Below are 27,933 nucleotides of genomic sequence, written 5' to 3'. Positions count from 1 at the left end.
GTTATCTGATGTATACACTCCTCTATAAAATGGATGCTTGCTGGAGGGTTTATGGCTCCAGTCATCAGGAGTCAGCATGTCCCTGGCCCTCCATAATATGTGGACCAGTGGCCTCAGGTGCATGGGACACGTTCCAAATGGCATCCTTTTCCTCATACCGTAGTGCACTATTTTGACCAGAACCTTATGGTCAAACACTGTAAAGGGTGCCACCCCTGCTCTAGGCATTAGTCTGGGAAAACCTTGGGTAACAGGATTCATGCTGAGAATAAATTCCAAATTAGTTATGTAATGTTACCTAAGCTGTTCAATGGATGTTTCGAAAGGGGTTTTCAAATCACAAGGCCAACTCAATTACTTTTATTAACTTTGGGGACAATTCTAAAAAGTTTTCTTTTTTTTTCTTTTCTGTTTTTTATTAAAAGTACTAACTTTTAAATAGTGTATTACTTGTTTGAGTGCACTTAATGCTGAATTACTGTTGCTTGCAAGCTTTCCAGTTGTCCAGAATCGGCCATCTCTGATGGATTTCAAGTTGTAAATAAGGCCTGGATCTGGCTAGGGAAGCACAACATGGTAGTTTGCCTGTCTAGGTTTAATTCTTTAAGATTGAGTACACTTGTAAAAAGGCATTCTGTGTCTCTTAAATTGTGATTTACTTTTTCTTTTGCGATGCTGCTCGGCAAAGTAACAACAACAGGTAGCCATACACCGTTACCGAATCTTTCATTTCTTGAAAACAACATGTGAAATAAGACTGAGGAAGGCGGCAGGCTAGAGCATGTCCCAAAGTGTGCCCTGTTCTCTGTATTGTGATCTACTTTTGGTCAAAAGTAGTGGGCCACTGTCAAAGGTAGTGCACTGGACAGATCAATGGAGTTGCTGAGGAATGGGCCACGTTGAGGCTGTATGGGAATATAATTGCATAGACAAGTACCTAAAGAAATGTCACTTAACTTTATGCCTCTCGTATTTATGCCTTTTATTTTATTAAATCCAACAACAACATTAAATCATAATTTATTGGAAAGTTTTAATCACATGGCTGGCTGACATGTCCACAGCAGACAAGGGCTCCCCAAATGCCAAGTACTAGGCTAAAGTCAATGGCATGAATGTGGTTTAAAAATAAGGGGTAACAGCTATGTGGATCAAGGAGTCACAGCCGTCAAAACGTCACTGTAGGAATAATTACAAAAACATTCGGTATATCAAGTCTTGGCACATACTCAGTTTGTAAAAATGCTTCAATTATAACCACTGCACTAGCCTTTGATCATGCAGCATTAACCATGACCCTAAACCAACTCTCTCGTTCTCCCTCAGTCTCTGTTCCATGCCAATTCCCTCCAGAAGACCCACCAGAGTGCCCTGCAGGTGCAACAAAAGGCAGAGGTCATGTTGCAGGCGGGCCACTTCGACCCGGATGGCATCCGGGCCTGCGCTGAGAAGGTGGCCTTGCACTGGCAGCAGCTCATGTTGAAGATGGAGGACCGACTCAAGCTGGTCAACGCCTCTGTCGCCTTCTACAAGACCTCTGAGCAGGTGCGTGCCATGATCAACCCCACACACCTGACCGGGTTGGCTTTATTTTGGACTGAATCTCCAGTATCAGCTCAGGCATTCTATATCAGTTATGTCCAGCGATGGCGGTAGCCTTGATGTTATATCCACAGCCTTAGGTGTCCTGTGTAGTTCACTTGGTATGAACATGGCGCCTGGTGTTAGGGTTATGGGTTATGGGTTATGGGTTATGGGTTATGGGTTCGATTCCCACAGGACAAAAATTTTATTGCCTAGGAGATTTTCCATTGTGCAGGATTTTTAGTACCATGAAGCTCAATGTTTAGTCTGTAACTGGGAAACTATGTGGCCAACATTTTCCATACTGAACAAGGCAAATGATGCGTGTGCCCGTTTCAGGTGTGCAGTGTGCTGGAGAGTCTGGAGCAGGAGTACAGGCGAGATGAGGACTGGTGTGGAGGACACGACAAGCTGGGAGCCACCGCCGAGACGGACCACGTCATCCCCCTCATCAGCAAACACCTGGAGCAGAAGGAAGCCTTCCTCAAGGTACTGCAGCAGTGTGTTCTCAGATGACTCTAATCCCTGTGACTCCTGCACCTGCATCTACACTATGATCATCTGCAAAGAAAACAAGTCCATTAGTGTTTGGGTAAACAACGTAGATATCGCTAATCCATTTTAAAAACATTGCAAACAAACAAATGGACGTAACGAGCAAGCTTGCCTGTTTGTAATAGGTACAGACTCAAGATCGAGCCATTCGTTCTGCTTTTCCTGTTGCCATGCTTTATTACTTTTCTCAAACGCAGCAAACACACAGGACGTGGTGTATTTATCTAGACAGCTAACTGTCAGATTTGGGTTCATTTACCAGTGGCACAAACTGTGTTTGAAAGGACAACAGTGATATAGAAACATAGGTAACCAATGTTAATGCCATTTGATGTATGACAATGGGACGGGCCAGCTGACTAATGATATGCAGCTGTTTTCTTCCAAAAAGTGGCAAGAACAAGAAACACTTTGGCACCACTGCTGCACTACATTTCACCAAACCTCATACAGCTCATAAGACGAAGGAGCATCAGGGATTTCCTTCAACAGCTGCATATTCATACACAACTTCTAACTCTCTTCACTTTTGTAGAACACATTTGTATTCTGCAGCAAGAACCAGAGCACGAAAACATATTTTGCTGGACGTGCTGCGAATGCCAGTTCATTTGTCAATTTGAAACAAATAACCAGCTTGACATTGATTTATACATGTTGGCTCATTACATACAGAACACACACTACCCCAACCTTTAGATGTTTTTTGTAAGATACTGGATTATTGCAGTGATCCTGTTTGACAGTTTTAGCTGTTGTGCCATAGGCTTGCACGTTGGCCAGGAGAAATGCGGAGGTGTTCCTCAAGTACATCCACAGGAACAACGTGGGTATCCCTGGTGCTTCCGGCCATGCCCGTGGACCAGAGCAACAGGTCAAAGGTCAGTCACAACCACTCTGTTTGAAACTGTTGAACATGACTCTCTATATTGGTCTGCTACTGACTTTTTTCATGCTCTGCTCTTTGAGAATGTCGGCCTATTTTTGGACATGAAATCTAGGGATGGCTTTGTTTGAAATTCTTAAAAAAGGCAATAGGAAAAATTATGCTCTGAGTACAGTTTGGGCGGGTTGGGATAGAGATTGGAAGGTTCCAGAACCTCGTGGGTCACAGTGGTCCATTGGACCGGTACATTGGACGTATATATTAGATTGATATAATCCAAATCAAACTTGATTCAAACAACATCTTTTTTTCATTAAAATGCATTCCACGTGGCTGACAACAACTAAAAAGCATCCTTTAACAAGCATGGCTAAAATGGTTCTTCTTATCTTTTTGGAAAAGATCAGTAATTTCTAAGGGCGTTAGATTTTCAGCCAGAGGCCTGACCAGATGTTTTAATTTTCACGTTTGGAACAACTGAAAGGCCAGCACCAGAAGATTGAGGGACTGACCTGGCACATATCTTAAAAACATGTCAGACATATATGGCTGTAGGCCATGTGTTGCTTTAGAAATCAATAAAGCAATTATAAAACTGATTCTAAAACTAACAGGCTGCCAATTCAGGGACTTAGAAATAGCTGTTGCGTGCTCTCCTTTTGGTCTTTGTTAGCACTCAAGCTCCTACATTTTGCATTTTAATTACTTAATGTGTACAGGGGCAGGGAGCACACTAGTGATAAAAGCATGCATTAGTCTCTCACTATCGGCCTGGCAGGAAAACTGACACACTTGGCAATGTTTCTTAAATGATAAAAGGCACATTTTTAGTCACGCTTTGGATGTGGGCCCCAAAATGTGATTCTAAAATCACAACTAGTTTTAGCCTGGTATTTGAATCTAACTATAGAAAATGCAAATGTGAAGAGGGTAATCACAGGAAGTTAGAACTGGCAGAGGCAAATAGATAATGCTTTTTAACTATAAACGTCACGTTAATATTGCATTGGGAGAGTGAAAACAGTCATTTACATACAGTGTTAAAATGGATGGGATGGGATGAGTGGTAAAATGGATGGAATGGGATGAGTGGGAAAATGGATGGGATAGGATGAGTGGTAAAATGGATGGGATGAGTGGTAAAATGGATGGAATGGGATGAGTGGTAAAATGGATGGGATGAGTGGTAAAATGGATGGGATAGGATGAGTGGTAAAATGAAAAACTGTTTCAACGGGGAAGCAGGGGGAATATGAAAATGATGTGAAATGACACAGTAAACGTGTGATGACCCCCTGGTCTCCCTCTCCACTCCAGCCATCCTCAATGAGCTGCTTCAGAGGGAGAACCGGGTCCTGCACTTTTGGACCATGAAGAAACGGCGACTGGACCAGTGCCAGCAGTACGTGGTGTTTGAACGCAGCGCCAAACAGGTGAGTTCCTCTGAAACGCAGGCCCGACAGCTCCACGTGCTGTGTCTGCATTATTTCCATAACATCTGGACGTCTGGACCGAGACCAGGCACAGGTGGGGAGTTCTGCTTTCTTTCGATGGCCAGCACAGCCACTGATGAAAGATGTCGGACACGCAGAGTGGTACCAGTTCCCCCTGTCTGTCTCTCTCCACAGGCCTTAGACTGGATCCAGGAAACAGGAGAGTACTACCTCTCCACTCACGCCTCCCCCGGAGAGAGCGGTGAGAGGAGTCAGGAACTGCTGAGGGAGTACGAAGAATTCAGAGTCTCCGCCAAGGTATGGAGCAGGGGAGCCCATCTAGAGCTGCCTCATAAATGGCACCCTCTACCCTTTGTAGTGCAGTATGTTTGACCACAAAAAGGGGAATAGGGTGGCTGTTTGGAAGGCCGCCCTAGAGCTGCTGTCAGGAGTCCACTCCCTCTCTGCATATGATATCAGCCATCCCCTCTGCAGCCAGCCTGGTGAGCTCACGGGCTGTCAGAAGTGAAGGCAGCGTGTCACGCCTCTCTCCTGCTGGATTCCCCCTTTACTCTCTCCAACTTCAGACGTTGACAAGGGAGCGCAGGGACCGCCGATGACTGAAAGACGCGTGCCCCTCCCCCGCGCGCCCCGTCACACACTCTCACCTAGCGTCTCTCTCCGTGCTGCCCACAGCAAACCAAGGAGAAGGTGAAGCTCCTCATTCAGCTGGCGGACAGCTTCGTGGAGAAGGGCCATGTGCACGTCACCGAGCTGAAGAAGTGGGTCACCACGGTGGACAAGCGCTACCGGGACTTCTCCCTCCGCATGGGGAAGTATCGCTCCGGCCTGGAGAAGACACTGGGCATCAGCTCCGAGGTAAGCCCCCCCCCGCCCCCTAAACGCGCTGACCCCCTGCTTTGAACAGTCATTAATCAACACAACAGCAAAGTCCCTGGCTACTAGGTACACCTATGAAGCATTCCCTACAGCATGTCACATTCCTTCATTCATGCTCGGTTAAACATTCCAGGGTTCACCTCCTGCTGTTGTCATAGCAACTTAAGAGCTCACCTCCCCGGTAGCAAGGTCCAAAAAATACATGAGTGTGACTGTGTCACGAAGGAAAGACTTCCAGTGAGCTAATTAAAGCATAACTACGCTGGCTATTGTCGACACAGCTTACACCAGTTTGAAGTCCTGTCCGCCTCTCGACACCCGAGCATTGATCCCTACTCCCCTTGAAAGCCAGTCTGTTTGAAAAGTCTATTTGATGCCTGAGCACTGAGTCATCGTAGACTATGAAAGAAAGAGATATTAAATTAGTCTGAGCTTGCGTCCCACATGGCAGAATATTCCCTATGTTGTACAGTACTCCCATAGTACTCCATAGGGCCATAAGTAGGGCGCCACAAGGGGAATAGGGTGTTATTTGGGGCATGTTCTGAGAGTTTCCCCATCTCTGGTAGGATAATAAGGACTTGGAGCTGGACATCATCCCAGCCAGCCTTACTGATCCAGGGGAGGTGAAGCTCCGCGACCCCAACCATGAGGTCAACGAGGAGAAGAGGAAGTCGGCCAGGAAGAAAGAGTGAGTACATTACACGGACTCTGAGAGTGGTAGAGGGAGGACTTTAGTGTTGTACAGCGGTCTATGAATTTCTAAGGGTTTTTTACCATCCCATGGGGTAATGTGGACTGGTCTAGTGGCAGTTCAGGTAGGCCTGGAAGCAGAGGTTTCATCTTGCGTTCCGTCACACATTTTCTCTCATGGATCTCCTCTAGATCTGTCACTGTTGTGACTCAATCTAACACTGTTTTAAGACACAAGTACATTCCATGTAAAGTACTAGCTAGTTATCGTCTTTGGTAGTCTTGGAACGTGGCTAATGGTGGAGACTAATCGTTAGTCCCAAATGTCACCCTATTCCTCAGTAGGCCCTGGTGAAGATGGTTCACTATAAAGGAAATAGTGTGCTGTTTGGAGTGTAGCCTATACATTATTGGTAGTTGGTGATATTCATTGCATGTGTGTGTTTATCCAGGTTCATAATGGCTGAACTCCTTCAGACTGAGAAGGCATATGTCAGGGACTTGCATGAATGTTTAGAGGTAAGATTTTTCTTCAGTTTTTCTTGGAACTGAAACGTTCTTCTTTTCAGGAATTGTTTTGGCCTTGGTACTTCTAGATAGTTTCCTGGTATAATAAGTGTTATTTATCATAAGCTTTTGTTGTGATTTTTTTGTTATTAGGATTTTTATTCTTTATCTATGCATTAATTGGTCTAGAGAATTCATAACTTAGAATTATACATAAACAAAATTATCTGAAGTGTAAGGAATAAAAACCACATAGGAGTTACTGCGAATCTGTCTTTGAAATAGTCGCTATAAGCAACAGTGCCAGGAAGATACATTTCTTTTGGGTGTAAGTGCAACAAATGTAAGAGCAGTGAATACAAGACATGATAGGATGTGTAATGTTCTGTGTCCTCTTTGCCCTGTTTAGACGTACCTCTGGGAAATGACCAGTGGGGTGGAGGAGATCCCACCTGGCATTGTCAATAAGGAGCACATCATTTTCGGCAACATTCAGGAGATTTATGATTTCCATAACAGGTAGGAATTTCTTTCAAATTAAGAATGCATCCCAAATGGCATCCTATTGCCTATAAAGTGCGTTACTTTAGATCAGCGGTGGTGGTAGTGCATCAGGTGGTAGTGCACTTTACAGGATAATAGGGTGCCAGTTAGGACGCATTCTTGATTTGAAAGAGATCCCTACTTGTTAAATCACTGGTTTTGTTTTTGCTTTTCAGATGCACCAATTCAAATCAGCTTTTATTTCATGTAATTGTGGTTGATGAAAGGCTATGGTAAGGACTAATTAGGACCATTTGTAACCCCCTTTGTGCGGTCTAATTGCAGCATTTTCCTCAAAGAGCTAGTTAACTATGAACAGCTACCAGAAGATGTGGGACATTGTTTTGTCACATGGGTAAGAGTCCTCCGACTTTCCACATTGGTACAATCAATAACAAGTAAAAATGTCAGGTTTTCTTGTTGGTCAATTGAATGAAGTCCCTCCCAATTTCAGTTAGTTTTGTTTTGTATGGTGCCTAATGTACACAATCAATGGAGTCTTTCACTAACACAGCCAAGGTGCACTTACTAACATGTTTCATGAATGATAAGTTAAATGTGTATATTTTTTACTCTTTTACCTTCAATAATAGGCAGATATACAATAACATTAAAACATGTGCTTTGATTAAGGATTGGCAGAAAGAATTACGTACTGTGATGGAACATATGAAATAAGATATGCATGTGTCATAGAATATGACTGGATTCTCCCATTTGGTTTGCAGGCTGATAAATTCCACATGTACGTCAATTATTGTAAAAATAAGCCAGATTCCAGCCAACTCATCTTGGAACATGCTGGAAGCTTCTTCGATGTAAGTGTATAAAAATCTCCTTCTCAAAGCACTTCCCCATCAATGAAGTGGCAGTGAAAATATTGTGCCCCTTGGTATAGCTGTTCAACCTGTAGGTGGTGCCAGAGAGCTATTCATTTCAAAACATCCATCCACCCTCATGATGTCACTTATGTTTTGCGCAGGAAATCCAGCAGCGACACGGATTGGCCAACTCCATCTCCTCCTACCTTATCAAGCCAGTGCAGAGGATCACTAAGTACCAGCTTCTCCTCAAGGTAGGAAATATGTTGGAATACATAGTCTGACACCCAAATGTATACATGTTGTGAAAAGCAGTGCACAACAGGAAACAGTTTGCCATTTGGGACATCAAACGAAGGAAACCTAGGGGATCTTATTACCTTCCCACTTCCCTCAGGAAATATAGAACATCAAAGCCATCAGAAGCACCTCCCCCCCATCATTTCAGTATGTTTATGTGGATATCTTATAAGGTCGAGCTCATTAATGAATTGCCATGAGAAACCTGATTCCCCTGCCTGTTTGTTGGGTCTTAGCTCTATGTTTCCATATCAGCGCTTAGTTATGTGTTCGCTTGTAACAAATATCAGTGTATCCATCTTTTAGACTTTAACACACAGTGTCTTACAAGAGTCAACAATTCTCAGTGTCCTGCAATGCTTTCAACAAGGGCCTATATGCTTCTGGTGAAATATATAGGGAGTCAATGAATAGCAAGTCAGTGCTTTTTGGATGCAGACAATATCTTCATCTTAAATCAAAATCAGATTTTTTCTGGCGTAAAAGAATTGCACTGAAATTGTCCCAGACACGTCTTCTGAAATGACTGTCTGGCCCTCCTATTGGCTTTCTAGTAAAATGATACTCAGCTGGAAATATGACTGTCCTTTGTTTAACATGCATGCCAGGAACTCCAGAATTGGCAACTCAATCCGTGCAACTGGAACTGATGAAAACTGTCAAACCATCATCTTTCAGGAGCTGCTGACCTGCTGTGAGGAGGGGAAGGGGGAGATCAAGGACGGCCTGGAGGTCATGCTGAGTGTCCCTAAGAGGGCCAACGATGCCATGCATGTCAGCATGCTGGAAGGTAAGAGGCGGGCAGAGATACTTCTGATTTTCCAACTGGGGAAGCAAAATGTTGGTGACTTTCCAAAAATTCACAGTTTTTCCCAGAAATCCCAATTTGAGGATTACGACCTTCCTGCTTAGTCCCTCTTGAGAATCTTTCAGCTGAGATTTTTGTGGAAAACAGGGAATTGAGGGAAATGAACCAGTACTTTGCAACCCAACCTAAATCATATCCATGTCTGACCGCTTAGTCCCTTGATGTGAAGTATGACTACACTTGGTTGTGACAGTGCCTAGAATGCAGGGGCAGAGCTCCAAGCTAGTTCCTAATACATTGAGTACAGTAGGTATCTATCTGTAGTGTATTGTTGAGGTAATGGAAAACCTCCTAACAGGTTTCGATGAGAACCTGGATGTGCAGGGAGAGCTCTTCATCCAGGACACGTTCCAGGTGTGGGATCCTAAGTCCCTGATCCGGAAAGGCCGGGACCGCCACTTGTTCCTGTTTGAGATCTCGTTGGTGTTCAGCAAAGAGATCAAAGACTCGGCCGGTCGCACCAAATACGTCTACAAGAACAAACTGCTGGTAAGATGTAGAGCCATATCATATTTTAAAACATGTCACAGTTCAGGTTTAAGTCAGAGCTCAGTTTAGAAGGAGGCTAGCTGCACTTTTCACATCTGAGGAATCGAAAGGCAACGGTTTGGAGTTCCAGCTTTAAGGGAATTCCTCTTCCGATAGTGCTGGTGTTTTTATTCCACTGTGTCGTCCAGCTGGCCAAGTTGTGAACCTCATAATACTGAAACACTGTGATGCCTTGCATGCCTCCCGGGGAGCGGGATCAGAAGGGCAGCTGTTTTTAGGCAGTGGAGATGTTTGTTCCACTCTGTGAGCTGGGAGGTGAGCCGTCCCATTCCCTTTGATCTGCATCCAGCCCCTGTCTTTCTGGTTGACGTGCAAAGCCCCCTCCTTGCACGGGCCAAGTTACATGGGTGCCAGAGTATTCCTGCTTTTGCGGTGTTCAAGTTCATATGATCCTCTTACATTTTCTAGGCTTCTTATATTAAAACCATAATGTAAAAAAATTATTGTCTGCTTAATTGCTGAAATGTTGATTATGTGTAAATCATGTTTGACCGCAGTATGTATACCTGTGTGTAGGTGATATTAATAATAGGCTACAGTACAGTTAGCGTGTTTTGGAACAAACTGTGGATGCAAGGAGGCTGTGTTAAATACATGCCACCCGGAGCAGACGGAGAGTCTCGGGACAGTATCCTCTCACAAATGATGAATGCATATGTGAGTGTCCAATAGCAGCTGGTCCAGTTTGAGTCCCAAATGGCACCCTATTATCATTATAGTGCACTATATTTGACTAGGGTCCACAGAGCTCTGGTCATAAGTAGTGCAATGCATGGGGAATGACCCTGATTACAGGGACATGGAGGAAATTGGTATTTCTTACGACTGTATCCTAATCTCCTCATCAGAAAAGGAACATTGCTATAATTGTTTTTTCAATGGCATTCAAATCAAACAAATTTGCTCAGGTTCCAATTCAAAAAGCAGCTGAAAGCTGTGTTCGAGGTTCTGAAATCCTTTTCTTGTCCATGTCCAGACATCGGAGCTTGGAGTGACAGAGCACATTGAAGGTGACCCCTGTAAGTTTGCCCTGTGGGCTGGAAGGACCCCCTCGTCTGACAACAAGACCGTCCTCAAGGTAGGTCTGGATTGCAAACTAGTTCTTTTTCTTACCATGATTGAATTTCTTAGCTTTCGATACATCTTTATCGCACTTGAATTTCACAATGACTGTGGTTCATAACGCCCCCGATGTTTTTAACCTACAAAACAGATGTGACTGGCCCATTTCAATACCGGTCAGGAAGTACCCGTCACTTCCAATTGTGTTGCTTTTTAACAGGGTGACATTTGGGAACTTGCTCTGGAGTTGGAGTGTAATTCCCCTCCTAGTCGGCCTATCAAGCATAAGTTCCATTCCCTGCCGAAAACTGCATTCACAGAGTAAAAGTTTTGTGTTTCAGATAAGACAGTGAGTGATGTAGTCGGTCTCTGTCCTCACCTAGGCTTCCAGTATTGAAGCCAAGCAGGAGTGGATCAAGAACATCCGTGAAGTCATCCAGGAGAGGATCATCCACCTCAAGGGGGCACTGAAGGAGCCCATCCGTATGCCCAAAACTCCAGCCAAGCCACGCAACAACAGCAAGAGGTCAGTGGGCCCACTCTTCCCAGGGGACGTTTCCCTAGCAACAAATCTATGATCAGCTTCCAAAATTAAGAGTACTCTTAATTATAGACCCACATAACACCTGGCAATAATTTCACTAATATAGGGAACTCTTTTTTTGGTCATATTTAATTGCATCTACTTTTTTATGAATTGTATGGTGGAAGATTCGATAAATACCCTTTAAAGAATAAAACATCAAGAGGGACAAATATAAACGTCCTTCTAATTCTGTGTTTCCAGGGATACCGGGGAGGATGCAGACAGCCAGGGTGACGGCAGCAGCCAGCCAGACACCATCTCCATCGCCTCCCGGACCTCTCAGAACACTGTGGACAGTGATAAGGTAGGAAGACATATACCGGAACACCTGGAATATCTTCAGTTTCAACAGAACTCTGCATAGAGAAGGATAGAGAAAGAGCCCCTGTGTAATTCACAGTAGGCCGTCTGAATGCAGGGGCAACGCCGTTGAGGCAGTCACTTTTTTTATGTAGGCACTTGTCTTCTTCACAGTCCGTTGACCTCTCCTGATGATTCTGTTGGTCATGACTACCACAGAGTCATGAAGAAGGATAAGACATTGAAGTTAGAGGGCCCATCCAGTTGAGTGCAATAAATGTTAAGTATTGTAAAACAGCATTTTGTCCACTAGAGGACTCTGTCAATCTTTATAACTATTCATTATGAAAAACATCAGAACTAAAAACATCAGCACTGATTCTGAAGGAGCCCTGAACATTTACATATTTCCAGAAGATAGTTAGCAATAAGTTGGATGGATATTTATCAAACACAATATAAAGCAAAAGTGTGAAATATTAACAAAACTGCCATGACATTGCTTCTCCCTAGCTCCACCCCCTGTGGGTCACATGAACAGCAGGCGATTGAGAAACAGGGTTTCCCTGGGATCTCTTGTGTTCCCAGCAGGGGCTTTGACCTTCCATTAATGTTGAGGCTACCCATGTGAATAGCACCAGGTTAGAGAGAACAACAGTCATGCGACACTATGAAAAGTGTCTTCAGTTTATGTGCGGGCATGTGCCGTCATGCAACATATGAGGGACCATATGAAATGAAAGTAAGGATAAATTCTATTGATTCCTCATTTGCTCTGGAGATGAAACAAACAATGGTGTAACTGTTAAAGGGGATGGTTCATCAAAATTGTCTTTGTTGGCCAGCAGTGACTGCATCAGCAGCTATCCAGAGGGACCTACCTGAAGTTGTCCTTTAGAATCTCTGTTCAACTAAGTTCAATAGAAGATTTTGAAATTGTGTTGCCTAGCAGAATCAACACACCTCTGGCATGTGCCTGCAGGAATCTTGACTGTTGTTGGGTCTGTTTCTGGTGGTGTCTCTGTTGTCTTTTGGAGGGTTTTCTTTCTGAGGATCCCCCGCTCTGTGCTGAGGAGGAGCACCAGTCCAGCTGGATCCTCTCCCAGGCCTGCGAGTCCTGTTCTACCCTCTGATCTAGAGGGGGTTGGAAAAAAAGATGCTGCATCCTAAACCCCTCCAATTTATGCCATATTTCCTACGTTTGACCGCATACTTTGTGTTTGCATGTTTTGCAGCTGAAAATGCAGTCAGAGAAGCTTGACCCATACACTGTGATGCCCTGTGGCCTTTTTCCACAGAACATCCAAACTAAAGGTCACTGCCACACAAGCAGACAGACGGGGCTCTAGAAATGGACGGCCCTGAGTAACGGATGAGGGGTCTACCTTGGTTAGGTTTGTGATGAATGGTCTGTGTGTAAGGGGGTGTTTATGGAGCACCCCAGTACGTGCTTGCGGTGAGTGAGTCCCGTCTCGGCTTTCTGTCCTTGTGCGTTCTTCCACGAACCCGCGCTTTATATTTATTTTTTACTCTGGGACACCACAGCTTTCACTCTCTTCTGTTGTTGGCAGTTCTGATTGATATTCAGGACTGCTTTTCTCTCAACCACAAAACGATATTTTCAGTCTTCCTCCGATTGGGGATTTTTGCTCTCGTTGAAGGGTGTCTGTGCTGAAGCTCCATGTATAGCTCATTGACAGCTCCATGATGTTGCTTTCTGCTATGAATAGACCAAGCAAGGCTAGAGAGAGAATTTCCTAACTTCACAAAAAAACAAACGTGATCTAATTTAAGCCGCTAAGCCTTGCTGACTGTCTTTTTTTCCCCCCTCCTTGTTATATGCTGAGCTGTGCCAATTGTTCCACAGGCTGTTTGTGTCTCACTAAATGACTCCCTGGTGTTTTCTGAGGTGCTTCCAAGCCCATCCAGTGCGGTCGTCTGGTCCGGACTCACAGTTTGCCACTCCGCACAGACAGACCCAGTCAGACTTCCCTCCAAACACCCACCCACCCCGATGACGAGGCTTTGTTTTCTTCTTGCATGGATGTGGAACAGCTAGGCCGCATCCCAAATGGGACCCGATTTAGTGCACTTGCTGGTTTCTAGGGTTACACCCGTAGGCTTGTCTTTCTGCTGTCAGTTTCCGACAGGTATCATGTTGCTGGTAATTGCAATGAAAAACAGGGAAAAAAAACGTTTCTCTGGTGCCTCTACAATCCCTTTGTATACCTGCCCTGCCCATCTACATTGTGAATACAACCCACACATGGCATTAAATGGGCCTGCACATCATGTGTATGTGTTGCTCTGTCTGGACTTTATTAAAGCAAGGCTGTGTCTCTCTTCGTTACTGTAAGTTGACTAAATCAAATCCATTATCCCCTTATGGCCACGGGCTCACCATATAATGAAGCTATTCTCCTTCTGCCACCATTACATCCATAAATCATGAGACTGGCCTCGTGCTATCCAGTAGAATTCTGTTTTCTCGCTCTACAATATGTTTCTCTCTCAATATATATATATACCTATTTGTCTCTCTCTTTCTATACTTCTGTCTCAAGGATGAAAGTGCAATTGTAGGCCAATTTGGTCATAGCTGTGCTGCACATTTTGACATGTATACACACACTCACACGCAGTGTGTAAATGATGACAGCAGCTCAGGGTGATCAAGTGTTCCACAGGCTTCCTGACTGGTAGAGAGAGACAGCTCTTAAGAACACACCCAACGTGCCTCCCTGTCTGCATGTCTTAACCAATCAGAGACCAGAGCTTGAACTGAGCTTAACTCTGCATCGCAGACCGAGTAAGATCAGAGCAAAGAGTCATCATGCCAAAGTGGATGAGCTTTAAACTTTTCAAGGAGAGCAGTCGTGTAAGTAACCACACCTTAGCTTTTTTTTTTTTTAATGGCATGATTTGACGTTTAGATATTTTCACCAGGCTACAGGTGATTTTGTCATTCAAATAATTTTCCTAATGCAAGATAATGTCAGGGACTTGTATTTGCCATACTGTTTTGAATCTCACCAAAATAATCAGTTGAATCAATGGATGTAATTTTTATGGGGATATTAAGCTTGTATTTATATCAAGACTCACATGTTAATTCCAACTGTACATTACAGTATGAAGCAGCGCAGAGTAGAAGCACATTGCTGCATTGAAATGGAGTTCCCTCCCTTATGTCCCTGTAGGAAATGGCTAATGGTTAAACTGTAATGGCTGATTGAGAGACAGCTGGGACAGTCCCCACAGGAGGATTATGAAAATGGCCTCAATAAGACAGTAATTACAGACTGATGGAGGAGCTCTGAATATACAACTATCTTCACAGAGAGTATTGGCTTCCTAGCAATATGATTCATAACAATATGATTCATTTTGGGCAGGCTAAAGACATGGTTTCCAAAAGTCAGCTTTTGTACCTTGGTTTTAGTGAGCATACATCCAGGCCTGGGTTCAAATACTTTTTGAAAGCATTTAAAGGATGTATCAGTGCTTGTTTATTGCAGCATTTTGCAATGGAATCGGTAGAAAAAGGCCCAAAATGGAAAACCATCCACACCTGTCACTGCATGTAGGCTAAAGCATACAGTTGAAATGTGAATGTCTGTTCATACTGTCCATCTGTCTGTTTATATGTTCATACTGTCCATCCGTCTGTTTATATGTTCATACTGTCCATCCGTCTGTTTATATGTTCATACTGTCCATCTGTCTGTTTATATGTTCATACTGTCCATCCGTCTGTTTATATGTTCATACTGTCCATCTGTCTGTTTATATGTTCATACTGTCCATCTGTCTGTTTATATGTTCATACTGTCCATCCGTCTGTTTATATGTTCATACTGTCCATCTGTCTGTTTATATGTTCATACTGTCCATCTGTCTGTTTATATGTTCATACTGTCCATCCGTCTGTTTATATGTACATACTATCCATCTGTCTGTTTATATGTACATACTGTCCATCTGTCTGTTTATATGTTCATACTGTCCATCTGTCTGTTTATATGTTCATACTGTCCATCCGTCTGTTAATATGTTCATACTGTCCATCCGTCTGTTAATATGTTCATACTGTCCATCCGTCTGTTAATATGTTCATACTGTCCATCCGTCTGTTTATATGTTCATACTGTCCATCTGTCTGTTTATATGTTCATACTGTCCATCTGTCTGTTTATATGTTCATACTGTCCGTCTGTTTATATGTTCATACTGTCCGTCTGTTTATATGTTCATACTGTCCATCTGTCTGTTTATATGTTCATACTGTCCATCTGTCTGTTTATATGTTCATACTGTCCATCTGTCTGTTAGTTTGTTCATACTGTCCATCTGTCTGTCCGTGGGTATGTTTATACATCGGTTTATTGGTGAGTTCATACTGTGTTAATATCTACATACCATCTGTCTACAGGAACATTTGAATTGAGGTTTGATATGACTGCATCTGGCTTGTGTGTATCTTATGACTGAAACACAAGGGAAGGCTGTGTTTGTTAAGGCAGGGCATGACTGGCTTTCAAAATTAGGTCATACAATTAGGTCATACGATATATGCTTGAGTACTATAGGAAGACTGAATCATATAGAACTCAGGTTTCCCTCTCATGGTTGGCCCTGCAAATGTGATTGTTTTTTAGGCCTAATTCCAATTCAGTTCAGTTTGAAAATCCACAGTCTGTCAATGATGTATAACTTGCAGCCCTCTGTGTGTGTTCTTCACAGATTCCAAGCAGAGTTTATGCTGGACTTTTTATTTTTTGACGGTCAGTATGGCTGTTACTATTCCAGATTTCCGGCCATATACAGTAGAACAACTACCGGACCTATTTTTTAAATAGCTATATAATAGCCTACATTTAAACTGCAATAAAACGCAAACACTATGATCCAGCAGAATGAACTCACATACTTTGCCGACTGAGCATATAATTTACAACAATGAAATAAACCAAATAGCCTTGTTATTGTAAATTAAATGAATACATTAGCCTACATTAAATGTATGTCCTTTTGCATTCCAATCCTGTCAAAATAAATAACTTGGAAAATAAGCTAAATGAAGAAGCAATTGGGTCTAAAATATAGGAAAATAGGCAGGTCGGTCGGAATTCTGTGTTTGTCAAATTCCCATTTATTTGCGGCACAATTTCATTGAATAGAAGTGCTCCACTGCTTGTACAAATGTGATACCAATCCCTTGGCACAACTTGCAATTGTCATCAAGCTTTTCAGGGCTGTCTTTATTTATTTGGCATCTACACGTGATACCAGCAAAAAGCCAGCATTTGTCAGCTAATGTAAACCCTGACGCCAAGCCTTTTGTCTGAATCATAATAAAAACAGATGAAAACACCCAGGAGGAAAACAAGACTCTTTGGGCAGGGGCCATCTTAACTAGGGTTGTGTTTAATTAGGCAACAACCAGCAGCTAATGAACTGAGACAGGGAAGAGACTACCTGAGCGTGTCCAAATCAAACCCCTTGTTTTTATTGGGTTCCTTGGCGGTCTGTGATAATGACCACGACCCTGAGGCCGAGCGCTGTTTGACGTGTGTGTGTGTGTGTGTGTACCCTGTACTCTCTCGCTTGGCCGCATCTCTGCCTGGCCTGCAGATCGCCTGGCAACGGCGGAGGTGACCTGAGATCTGATACTGTGCAGATGGTGTGGAGGGGAGGTGAACTTGTCCCAAAGTCCCTGCGTAGAGCACTACCTTTGACCAGGGCCCAGTTCCTGGGTGAGATGAGACGGACGAACCCGGCCACTTCGGCTACCTGCTGCAGCTCAGACCCAACAGCTGCTGACATTTCATGGACCTCACCGTGCAGGAGAAGAGAGCTTTGTAGCAGCGACCCTCTTAATCCATCGCAAATGGCGCTATTCTGCATATATAGTGAATGGCGTATGTTCAGTGTTGTCTGGCTTTGAGGGATAGATGCTCGAAAATCAGGGCCTTGAGTGGCTGATTTACGAGTCTCTTTAGAACACTGACATCGAAGTCAGTGTTCTAAATATTGTCCGGGTCCAAAATGACTAAATCCTATTAAGTAAATTAGGCTTTGACCTTGGACCACAGCAAATAGGGAGCCTTTTTGAAATAAAACTGTTGCACACAAAGATTCAAAGACGATGTTGTGATTGTACATTGCAAGGTTTTCCAATATTGAATATTACCCTACTGTAAAGAGGTCACTTGGCCTGCAAATCATTTTGAATAAACAAGATTGGCAGTGACTTTACACCATAGTATTTGAGGCACACCTTGACCCGAAGGGTGTTGTTGATTCATTAGACTGATCAGTGAAAAACTGGTTATGTCAGTGGTGATGCTCAAAAAAAGAATGATGTGGATTATATTTGTTTTCAACCTATCATAACCCAAACCTTTCTAAGTCACTCAAATAGCAGCTCCTCTTCACATAAAAGCCCTATGATGGCGAAACGGTCGGTTTGGCCTGGTTGCGCTTCAGCACTGGAAACTCAGACCCTTTACCATTTCCTGTTCCCCTCAGATGGCACGACTCTGACATCCACGTTGGAAAATAACTGCCGTTTTAACCAGACTTGTTTTCTCTCATTCTCTCTGTCTGTCCGTTACTGTCTGCATTATAGCAATCCAAACCAAAATGTCACCAAAGTGTGTTATTTGAGCCGGATGCGACTCCTGTGGAAACTCGATACGGAGCAAACATTTTCAGAGTCCCTCTATTTATGCTTTTGACTCTGGTCCCAATGTTAGGAGCTTTCCCAACACTTGGTTTTCCTTGCCATGTGTACATTGATGGAGGTTTACTCTTGTTCTTTATGTGGGAGGGAATTCTGCCTGGGTCTTCTTGTTTTGTCTTTTTGTCAGTATGCCGCTGTGGCGTATGAATGCAAAACTTTAACTGTACTCCTTGGAACCCTGAGTCCAAATATGGTGTGCTAAGCCGAAGGTAGTGAATAGCACAGTGAATAGGGTGCCATGTGAGACACAGCCCTTGTTTTATGGAGCGTAACTTGAAAACAGAGGGCGGACCCAACCATTGTTGTGGAAGATTCATCACTGACACCCATACCATGTTACTCCCTCCTGTGTGTAATCCATGGCCGGTAACAAGGCGGTTTTTCCAGCTGGCCTTGCTCCATAGGGTAATACTGGATGCTTATTTAGACCCAATTAATGGTTTCTGTTGTCCCACAGAATCATGAAATTAGAACTGGCCAATATCATTCATCTGTTTTTATTAAGTCTGTTGCACAATAGCCGTGAACCCATAAAATATTCTCCCCCAGTTTACCAGTGTATTTCAAAGGAATCTGCCCTGTTTGTTTGCACCCTGTGATCTCCCTTTACTGTGCGTTACCAATCATATTTTGTGATAATTAGGCTGAGTTACTGCCAGTTGTTTTTCGACTAATTGGACAGAGTAAATCATGGGGAGATCGCCAGTATAAAACAAACTGATGGAACAAGGCTGTTCCTCGGAGCCCGCTGAAGTACAATTATAGGATGTAGTAATGAGTATTTATTACATTGTCACTATAGTATCGGGGGATTCTTCTGCGGGCTGTTTTGTTTTTCGTACAACTAGCTCCTTGAGTAGAGTTTCGCCCTAAGACACAACACTTCGTGAGAAGTCAGTTCACAGATGTTCTGTTGGCTTGGGAACACAGGGAGGTTGTTTTTGGATTTTGGAGGGAGGTTCGAACACAGGGTTCGCATGTGCTTCATCAACAGGGGCTACGCCGTACTCCACCAACTGCAGCCTCCTTCTGCTACAGTAGGTGAAGAGGGACAGTTGAAGTTCCCGTCTGCTGGTTGGGATCAGTTCTTTTCTGCCTATGGTGTCTGATGGGGGGGGGGGTCAGTTCTGTTCTGCCTATGGTGTCTGATGGGGGGGGTCAGTTCTGTTCTGCCTATGGTGTCTGATGGGGGGGTCTTTTGGGTACTATTCACATGTTGTATCCTTTGCCTGACGCTCTGTTAGTACACATAGGTGCAGTTGCTTCCCAACACACATCTTGGGGCAGTATTGGCTTTTCGCCACGAATGGCCTCGTTCAGGATAGTTGGATGGGGGGGATTAAACAAAAAAACGTAGATCCTCTTTTCCTAGGGGAAACTTCTCTTCGGAGCCTTAAAGTTCAGAGGCTGAGGTGGTGCCATAGGGAACATTGGTTAATCTGCTTGCTAAGAACCGTGATTTCATGCTGCAGTCGTAATTGAAAGCAGGTGGAGAGGAAAGGGAGAGGCTCCAGCTGACTTCGGCCCCATAGGAAGTGATAGACTTCCCAGCTGAAGCCAAAATGGCCAACCAGGCACCTTGACGAGTCCTGCACCAGTCTCATGGCTGAGGGCCACCGTTCTGTCAAGAGTATTTTAAATGTCACCCTATGCAGTACACTGCTTCTAACTTGGACCCATAGAGCTCTGGACAGAAGTTGGGAGGGAATCTGATACATTCTGGGACTTTGTCCTTTTCAGCACTGGGTGTGAACCAGCACAATAAAAGATAGCAGGAAAGTAAGCCAATTTCAGTGGTATCTTATAAACATGACTCATGTCTCTTATCAGGGCTATGGACATATGAGTCAGTCTTTTGTGAAAATAATGTTTAAGATTTAGCAGTATATCATTAAACATTTTGAGCTTGTCCCCGATTATGTATGTATGTATGTATGTATGTGTATATATATATGTGTGTGTGTGTGTGTGTGTGTGTGTGTGTGTATATGTGTATATATCACAAAAGTGAGTACACCACTCACATTTATGTAAATATTTGAGTATATCTGTTCATGTGACAACACTGAAGAAATGACACTTTGCTACAATGTAAAGTAGTGAGTGGACAGCTTGTATAACAGTGTAAATTTGCTGTCCCCTCAAAATAACACCAAATTTAACACACCTGTTCCCCATTCACACCTGAGACCTTGTAACACTAACGAGTCACATGACACCGGGGAGGGAAAATGCCTAATTGGGCCCAATTTGGACATTTTCATCTAGGGGTGTACTCACTTTTGTTGCCAACGGTTTAGACATTAATGGCTGTGTGTTGTACGTGACGTACATTTCATGATTATGACCCTGCCTCATTGCAAGGAGTCAAGTCAAAGATGGAGACGTGTCGTCCGATATACACCTCTCCATTCCATTCTGCTTCTTATTGCACTCATCCAGGATGTGTTTTCGCCAACACACACGCTGGAGGTGAGTTCTGAGGTGCCCAAATTACCACATGTGGTCAATAAGACCGCACCGGGACAAGGCAGGCCTGGCCCACATCCACCACCAGTGGGCTTAAGTCAATTATGCAGGGCTCTTAGCTGGACGCTCAGTCATGACCAGGATTCAAACATCTGACCCCGATGATGCAGCTGTACTAAGAGGCGGTGACTCAGACTACTGCACCACTCGAAGTGGGGTTTTAAAGGGGAACTACAGTCACTTTATCCATCTGAAATCTCCTTCCATCTGAAAAGGTACACCCGGTTTAGAAAACATAAACGGACTATTAAACAGAGCATTGTGTGTACCCCTCCCGAATCACCCTGCTGCATTGCTGAATCTGATTTTGAATGCCACTGTGATTGGGGGTGTTCTCTCTGAGATCCTTATCGGAACAGCTTTAAATGGGATGATAATGTGACTGTTGTTTCTCTTTAATGAGCTGAGGCTCAGTGGTCAGATTGCCATGAATAAATGCAGAGAGGGAAGGATAACCAGATGATGCTGCCAGAAAGCTCCGGGTGGTCTGTGTTGATGTTTCCTGGAGGTTTCGTGGATTGTGGGCTAGGTTAGCCGGGGATTTGACTTTGTCTGACCTTTGTCAGGATCATCCCTCCCGCTAGCCCCAGCTGGCGCGTAGAGGTGTGTCGTGTGTTCCTTCTCAGAACATCAGCCTCACTGTCGGAGCCTGTTCTAAAACGTTCAGATTAAGATCAGCTGTTTGTGGAGTGGATGCCTGGTATAAGTTGTTGCTGTTCCTAAGAGATCAGCATTGACTACAACAAATGACCTGATACACTTCCCCACATTGGGATATGTTTGCTGGTTATATAGATTTTTTTCAACTGAAGGAGTGAAATAGGTGTAATCAGAATCTGGTCGGTTTAAAACCCCAGAGAAGACGTCGGAGCTCAAGGGTCACGGCAAATTGTTGAGTCACTTCAGGCCTGGTTTGCAAAGCTACAGTACAAGTTTTCCTTCAATCCTGTTTGAGTTCTTGCGTATTTCCTGATTTTTGTATTTGTTTGAAGTGCTGCTTTCAAACTGATTACCTGCATATTCACTAATGATTTCACTTCAGAGTTGTAACAAAATATTTTATCCATAATTGTGAATACACACACTCACTAGCCACTTTATTATGTACTACTAGCTGGTGTTTGGTAGAATAAATGTTTGCCTCCATCTGCTTCATTGTTTAACACAGTGTATGTTCAGAGAAGCCTTCCTTGCAAACATAAATTCTATCTACTATAAGTTGTAATGGAATGTGTGCTTGTATCTGCTGCCTGGGAACCCTGTCTCATCCCCCATCTGACTGTGCTGCTGAGAGTAGACTCCTTCAATTGTTTCCCCCAAATGGCACCCTATTCTTTCCTTTGGGTCTGATCAGAGAGAGTGCACTAAATATGGATTATTATGCGATTTTGAACACATTTATTATGTAAAGTTGACTTGAGCTGAGGAAGTGTTGAGTTCGCTCAAGTTCACAGCCAAACAACTAACCCTATTTTCCTTTCTCAGTGTGTGAGATGGGAGATTTACTCACTTCAAATGAGCTGCTTGCTAGATTCTGATTATGAAACCAGAGAGGATCTTCCTCAGCCAGAAAACAATAATCGTAAGAGGCTGATTTTCTCATCACTGCGAAGTTGCAGTCCTTTATGACTCCCATCTATCAAACTGGTGGAGGGTTTTGTCATATAGAGTTTCTCATAGGCTTGTGGTTCCAAGGTCACCCATCTCCACCAAAGCGTACTACCTCTGACCAGACCTCTATGGGCCCTGATCAACAACAGTGAACTAGGTCTGCAGAGAATCGACTGCTGTCATATAATCACCAGACCACTAGGGGCTTTTGGCCTTTATATGTTTGTTTCTTCCAGTTAGAGACTATCGTCACAGTCCTAACAAAATCCAGTGTTGTCATTTGGTTGTCTGCCTGACAGCACTTGTTTTACTCTGTACAGGCTGAGTCAGCCAAACTATTCTTTCAGTGGGTTTAAAAATGATGACCTGACTCTTCTTCCTTCAGAAACTGTGCTGATCTCTGATACTGATAATGAGTTAGTCTTTTTAGGTCGCAGTAAATCTGTGAACAGAATGCTTATGCCAGATTTTTGCTAGAGTTTAGGTCACTGTTTTGAACAGATTTTTGTAGAGTGACAGTAAGCAAAATGTAACCAAAACAACTAGCTTTACAACGTTGCCTGGTATTAAGCAATGTTTGAAATGTGGTATTGATTACAAAGTTAGGGTTGCTGCTTGTGTACTATCCTGTAGTATGTACTCTTCACAACAAGGTGGCAGAAGTGAGCAGTGATCTGGGTCATAGGAAGTCCATTGGCTGATCTTGAATTAATATATAAATGTTTAAATGCTTTGCGGCACTACATGACTGCAGTCACATGGACCAAGTGGATTTTTCATTTGGGTAGTGGTGGATTGAATTTAACTCAAAACCCAGCAAAAATCTGAGTTGTGAGCTTTCCTGCCTGTCTTGCTATGGTGATTGGACATGGTGTAAAGGTTCTGTTTCCAAGAACTACCTTTGAATACACTAACTCACTGTTCTGTCTCTTCTCTGTTTTTCTGTCTCTTATTCTTTCTCTTCCTCTCTGTCATTCTCTCTCCTCTCTTTATCAGCTCTCTGGAGGCTGTGAGCTGACTGTGGTTCTCCAAGACTTCACAGCAGGTTCTTCCAGCGAACTCAGCATCCAGACTGGTCAGACGGTGGAGCTGCTGGAGAGGCCCAGCGACCGGCCCGGCTGGTACCTGGTGCGGACCACCGACCGTAGCCCACCTCAGGAGGGCCTGGTGCCAAGCTCAGCCCTCTGCATCTCCCACTCCCGCAGCAGTGTTGAGATAGAGTGCTTCTTCCCCACAGGGAAAGGTCAGAACAAACATTTATTCAAAATTATTATTATAGTTTAACTGCTGGAAGAAATGTATGTGCTGCAAGGATTTAATTCTGCTATTTGGTTTAGAGGTCAGTTTTTCAAAAAACAATGCTTCATTCTTATTATCACAGTGCCTCAGATTTTTTTTTTTTACTGTTGTTTTATTTGCAAACGTGATAATGTCACCAAATTCATTCCAACTAACTGCACCCACATTTTTTTAAGCATTTCACCTGCCAAAGCCACTGCATTGTTATCCGAAATGGGAAGCATTTGGCTTTTTGGACAATCCAATGTCCCATTCCCACCAACAGAGGGAGGTGTTGTTTGTCACCAGGATTAAGGCGCACGTTAGTCATTTAACAGCTTGGAGAAAATGTTGCCTCTGAAGTGCACTTGACTTTTTACCTTTTGTACAACTTCTGTGTCCACTTAGACCACTCAGAGTGTGTTTAGGTAGAATGATGATGGCGTGGCTCCGAAATCCTTTTCAGCTCCACTGTAAGACGGTTGCTAATGCTACCATCCAGGACAAATGGAAAAGCTCTTCAGTAAGGACTTTAATGGATGCTCTAGTGTCCTATAATGTTTTGTATTGTAGTTGGAAATGAAAGGGAACACTGCACGTGAACCACTTCGAGGTACAATGTTGGATAGTACAAATCAATTACTTGTTAGATGTTTTTCTTTGTGCATTTTATTGTTGGAAAGTGGTAGTTTAGACAATCCTCTCATGAAACCTTTACTGAGTTGACATTACAGGTAGTGGTGAAACTTCACTCTTTAGTAGAGGTCATTTGTGAATTGACTGAAACGTACAGGTGTATCCATTGTTCTAATGAAACTTTAGATTTGAAAAGACCAAGCATACCACAGAAGTCGTTGAACTTCAAGGTCATCACTGTGTCACATCTAAACCAACAATGAACGCCATTATGCTCCTTCGTACATAGCCCGTCCATAGCAACGTAACGAAGAAGCACAGCGGCAAGCTGCTAGAATTTCCTCTAGTTATTAGTTGCCACAATGCCAATGTAATGCCAATGTAATGCCTGCTTTTGTTGGTATTTGTAATAGTGTCCGTGTGTTTTCTAGGGATCTCTGTTGTGAAGTGAGTCTCTTGGGAGTCCCTTCAGTGGGTCTCCAATGGCCTTGTTATTGTCCATAGGAGCTTCCTTTGTCTCCTAGCCATCATTTCCTTTGTTTTGTGGATTAGGACCCAAAATATCACTTTAAGAATGTTCCTATTTTGAGATGTTGTGGACACTTGCATCCTGTGCCTCCTTTTGAACTATCGGGAGACAGAAAAAGGATTTTAGAAAGGGGACACCGTTTTGGAAAAGGGTAACGGTGGTGTTGATTGAGGAGCCCAGCCATATGCCAAACGCTAATGTAACGTTGCTTCATGTGGTCACATACAACATGATCATTTTGTGCGAATCTGATTTCAAGCAGTACTTATTGCTTTGCTTAATTACAAGCCTGGTTTTGCGCTAGACAACTATCGACAGCATGACTAGCATGCAGCTACTGTCGATGTGGTGGCATCCTGCGAGTATTTCTAGTCTGCTTGTAAGCAGCGCTTGTATTGAAACAATTCACTGTCTCTGGGACAGTTTTACGTACAAAAATGTTTACACCCTGATAACTTTAGTTTTAATAAAATCACCCCAAAAAAGCAATATCCCACATCCTCCTCCTCCAGTTTCCTCGTTTGTAAAAATAGCCTCCTGCCAGTAGGCAATGACACATTGTTTCAAAGAGGATAAGGTTTGTTTATGGGGATGCGGCTGACCCTAAGCCAAATGCTGTCAAGCCACAGTATTCCAGGACTGGGTATCAAATCAAACCCTGGTTCCTTAACAGTACACTTCTTTTTACCATATAGGTCCAGATGTGCTCAACTATTTGGGGAATAGTGTGCCATGTTGCATTCCGATTGGTATGTCTGCAAAATCTTTGCCTTTGAGAAAAATGAAACAATGAAACAATGTCAATATTTAGTTAATGTAATCTGTTACATTCCGGGTACTTCCCTTGTCTAGCTTGAACATTTCCACCTGACGAACTTCATGCTCTTGTGGCCTTATTGAAACAGTGCTTAGTATTTTCTTTGTCTGTCTTTTTTTTTTGACCTGTCTGTTATTTTGCAGACCTGTTTTTTTGCTAAAATCAATTAATCTAATTCGTGCTTCTCCCAGCAGACTCGGAAGAGTCAAAGGTCAGGACATTTGTCATTTGAAGCACGTCCTGTCAAGACTCTCTGTTTCTAATCATCCTACTCACTCTTCCTGAATGTTGGAAGAGAGCACTTTTCTAGTAAAAGACTGCAATTGGCTCAGAGACACCTGACCAGCCACAAGGAGTCATTAAAGCTCAGCATCTCATGGCAGCCCTATCTAACCATTTCGCCCTCCAACCCCGGACGTTGCAGAGCCAATTTGTGCTGCCCTTTGTGGGTCTCCCAGGCATGTAATCAATGCTACAACCAGGAATTGAAACCGGGCCGCAGAGGCATGGCGATACAGCGGCTTAGATCGCTTCGCCGCTCAGGAAGCCAGTACTATGTCCCATCATTCGCTGTTATTTTCAAATGCTTCTGTCTTGTCAGACCATTTATGTCTGACCTGACAAACAAAACGTTTTTGCGATAAGGTTGGTATTTTTCGTAAAAACAGGAACAAAGCATTTCTTTATGTATGAGTCAGTATTTTGGCAATGCTATCTATGGCTGTTGAAAGTTCAAGGAACATGGCAAGATCAATGATAAGTGGTGCTATTGTCATTGTCACAACAATTGCATGTCTGAAGTGATCATGTAACTGCCCAAACACATACCCTGCCTAAATTATATACTTGGTAAGGTCAGTTGAAGGCCAGTTCTCTCCATGAGTAGGCATGGTTACTTTCTGTACTGTTAGGTTAGACCCACCACCACACTATGTTGAACACATTTGCCTATCCCTGCACACTGCCATTACGACAGTCCTCACAGAAGAGCTGGCCTTGTTTTTTTTTCCCGGCATCATGCAAAATGAGGAGCTCTGTTATGGTTCCTGTTATATAATATGGAAATAGAAACAACAAAACATTCTCCAGTTTTGTCTACTCGCCTGCAGTAAACCAGCGTAGGCCTAATGACTTGCACGAGAATGGCAGTGTGATTACATCTTGAGTATGACACACAAGAAACTGAAACCTTTTATTTTTTTATTTCCAAGTTATCAGTGTCACATTGAGACCGGATCCCCTTTTAAAATTAGACCTGCATTATGCAAAATATTTGCAACGTATTGGTTTATTTCCCTGTTACTCCCTGAAAGGGTGTGAGGCAGGACTGTCCGACTGTTCTCTTATCTGTGGCTTTGAGAAGTAGATTCTCCGAGTTACACTTCTGAACCGACCGAGTTCTTTAAGAAGAACATTGCGCGAATGACATTCTATAGAGGGTAAATAAGAACAGGTTGTGATGCCCTTGCTGTTGTACTGAGAACTAGGACACTGCAGGTAAGGGACTGTGATCATTAGGGAGGGTACAGTATGTCTGGGCTTAGTTGCCTTCTGTTGGGGAGACATTGGACGGCTTCCAAATGCCACCCTATCCCATATGTAGTGCGTTACTTTTGACGAGGGCCCACAGGGTGTAGGAAATGGGACGCCGTTTAAGGATGCGCACAGAGAGACTGGGCAGCGCTTCAGGGCAGGCCCAGGATTATGGGGCACAGGCTGACCGTGCGACTCTCAAGATGACCAGGCACATGACCAGGACTGAAGTGCTTCACAATGAATTCCTCTTCCTAGGTTGATGGAGTTGTAAGAACAAGGGCCAGACAGGCTTTGTTTGGCGTCTATATCTTCTACAGTATCAAGAAAACAAGTTTGTCAGGAAGTGGATGTAAACCGTATACCCCCATGAACAAACGTTATGACATGGAGTAGCTTTTTTGAATATATTTGATTGGTACTAGTCACGAGATGTTCAGAGTACACTGACAGGAGTTACTGCTATCAAAACATTTAATCTTTTCATCCCATGTTAACCAAAGGAATTCCACTCATACAGTATCTTTGTGTTTGTGTAACGGCAGAGTTGTCACAAACGAGTGTTCTCTATTTTAGACTCAATCGTTCAGTCAGGTTTATGTAGGCCAGTGTTTCTCAACCCTGCTCCTGGACGCCCCATTGCCCTGCATGTTTTAGATCTCTCTCCA

General features: G+C 43.4%; 1 protein-coding gene across 7 annotated transcripts in view; it reads left to right on the top strand.

Annotated features, from left to right (window-relative positions):
- kalrna (kalirin RhoGEF kinase a) overlaps window positions 1–27,933 on the top strand; it is a 175,677-nt gene that overhangs the window by 121,663 nt on the left and 26,081 nt on the right. For 4 of the 7 annotated variants that reach the window (XM_020054882.3, XM_010879791.5, XM_020054883.3 and 1 more), the window contains exons 17-34: window positions 1,327–1,545; window positions 1,924–2,073; window positions 2,906–3,020; window positions 4,343–4,458; window positions 4,654–4,776; window positions 5,155–5,337; window positions 5,928–6,049; window positions 6,504–6,570; window positions 6,968–7,077; window positions 7,387–7,456; window positions 7,830–7,919; window positions 8,084–8,176; window positions 8,901–9,012; window positions 9,389–9,579; window positions 10,616–10,717; window positions 11,085–11,227; window positions 11,489–11,591; window positions 23,469–23,715. In XM_020054882.3, the coding sequence (XP_019910441.3) occupies window positions 1,327–1,545; window positions 1,924–2,073; window positions 2,906–3,020; window positions 4,343–4,458; window positions 4,654–4,776; window positions 5,155–5,337; window positions 5,928–6,049; window positions 6,504–6,570; window positions 6,968–7,077; window positions 7,387–7,456; window positions 7,830–7,919; window positions 8,084–8,176; window positions 8,901–9,012; window positions 9,389–9,579; window positions 10,616–10,717; window positions 11,085–11,227; window positions 11,489–11,591; window positions 23,469–23,715 (2,356 nt within the window). Of the gene's footprint in view, window positions 1–1,326; window positions 1,546–1,923; window positions 2,074–2,905; window positions 3,021–4,342; window positions 4,459–4,653; window positions 4,777–5,154; window positions 5,338–5,927; window positions 6,050–6,503; window positions 6,571–6,967; window positions 7,078–7,386; window positions 7,457–7,829; window positions 7,920–8,083; window positions 8,177–8,900; window positions 9,013–9,388; window positions 9,580–10,615; window positions 10,718–11,084; window positions 11,228–11,488; window positions 11,592–12,196; window positions 12,330–14,389; window positions 14,466–20,652; window positions 20,805–23,468; window positions 23,716–27,933 lie in introns of those variants that run through there. The other 3 variants (XM_020054885.2, XM_020054886.2, XM_020054884.2) reach the window with 3 other exon arrangements.

This window comes from Esox lucius, chromosome 16 (genome assembly GCF_011004845.1).
Source record: "Esox lucius isolate fEsoLuc1 chromosome 16, fEsoLuc1.pri, whole genome shotgun sequence".
NCBI lineage: Eukaryota > Metazoa > Chordata > Actinopteri > Esociformes > Esocidae > Esox > Esox lucius.
This window is presented reverse-complemented; position numbering and strand designations above follow the sequence as displayed.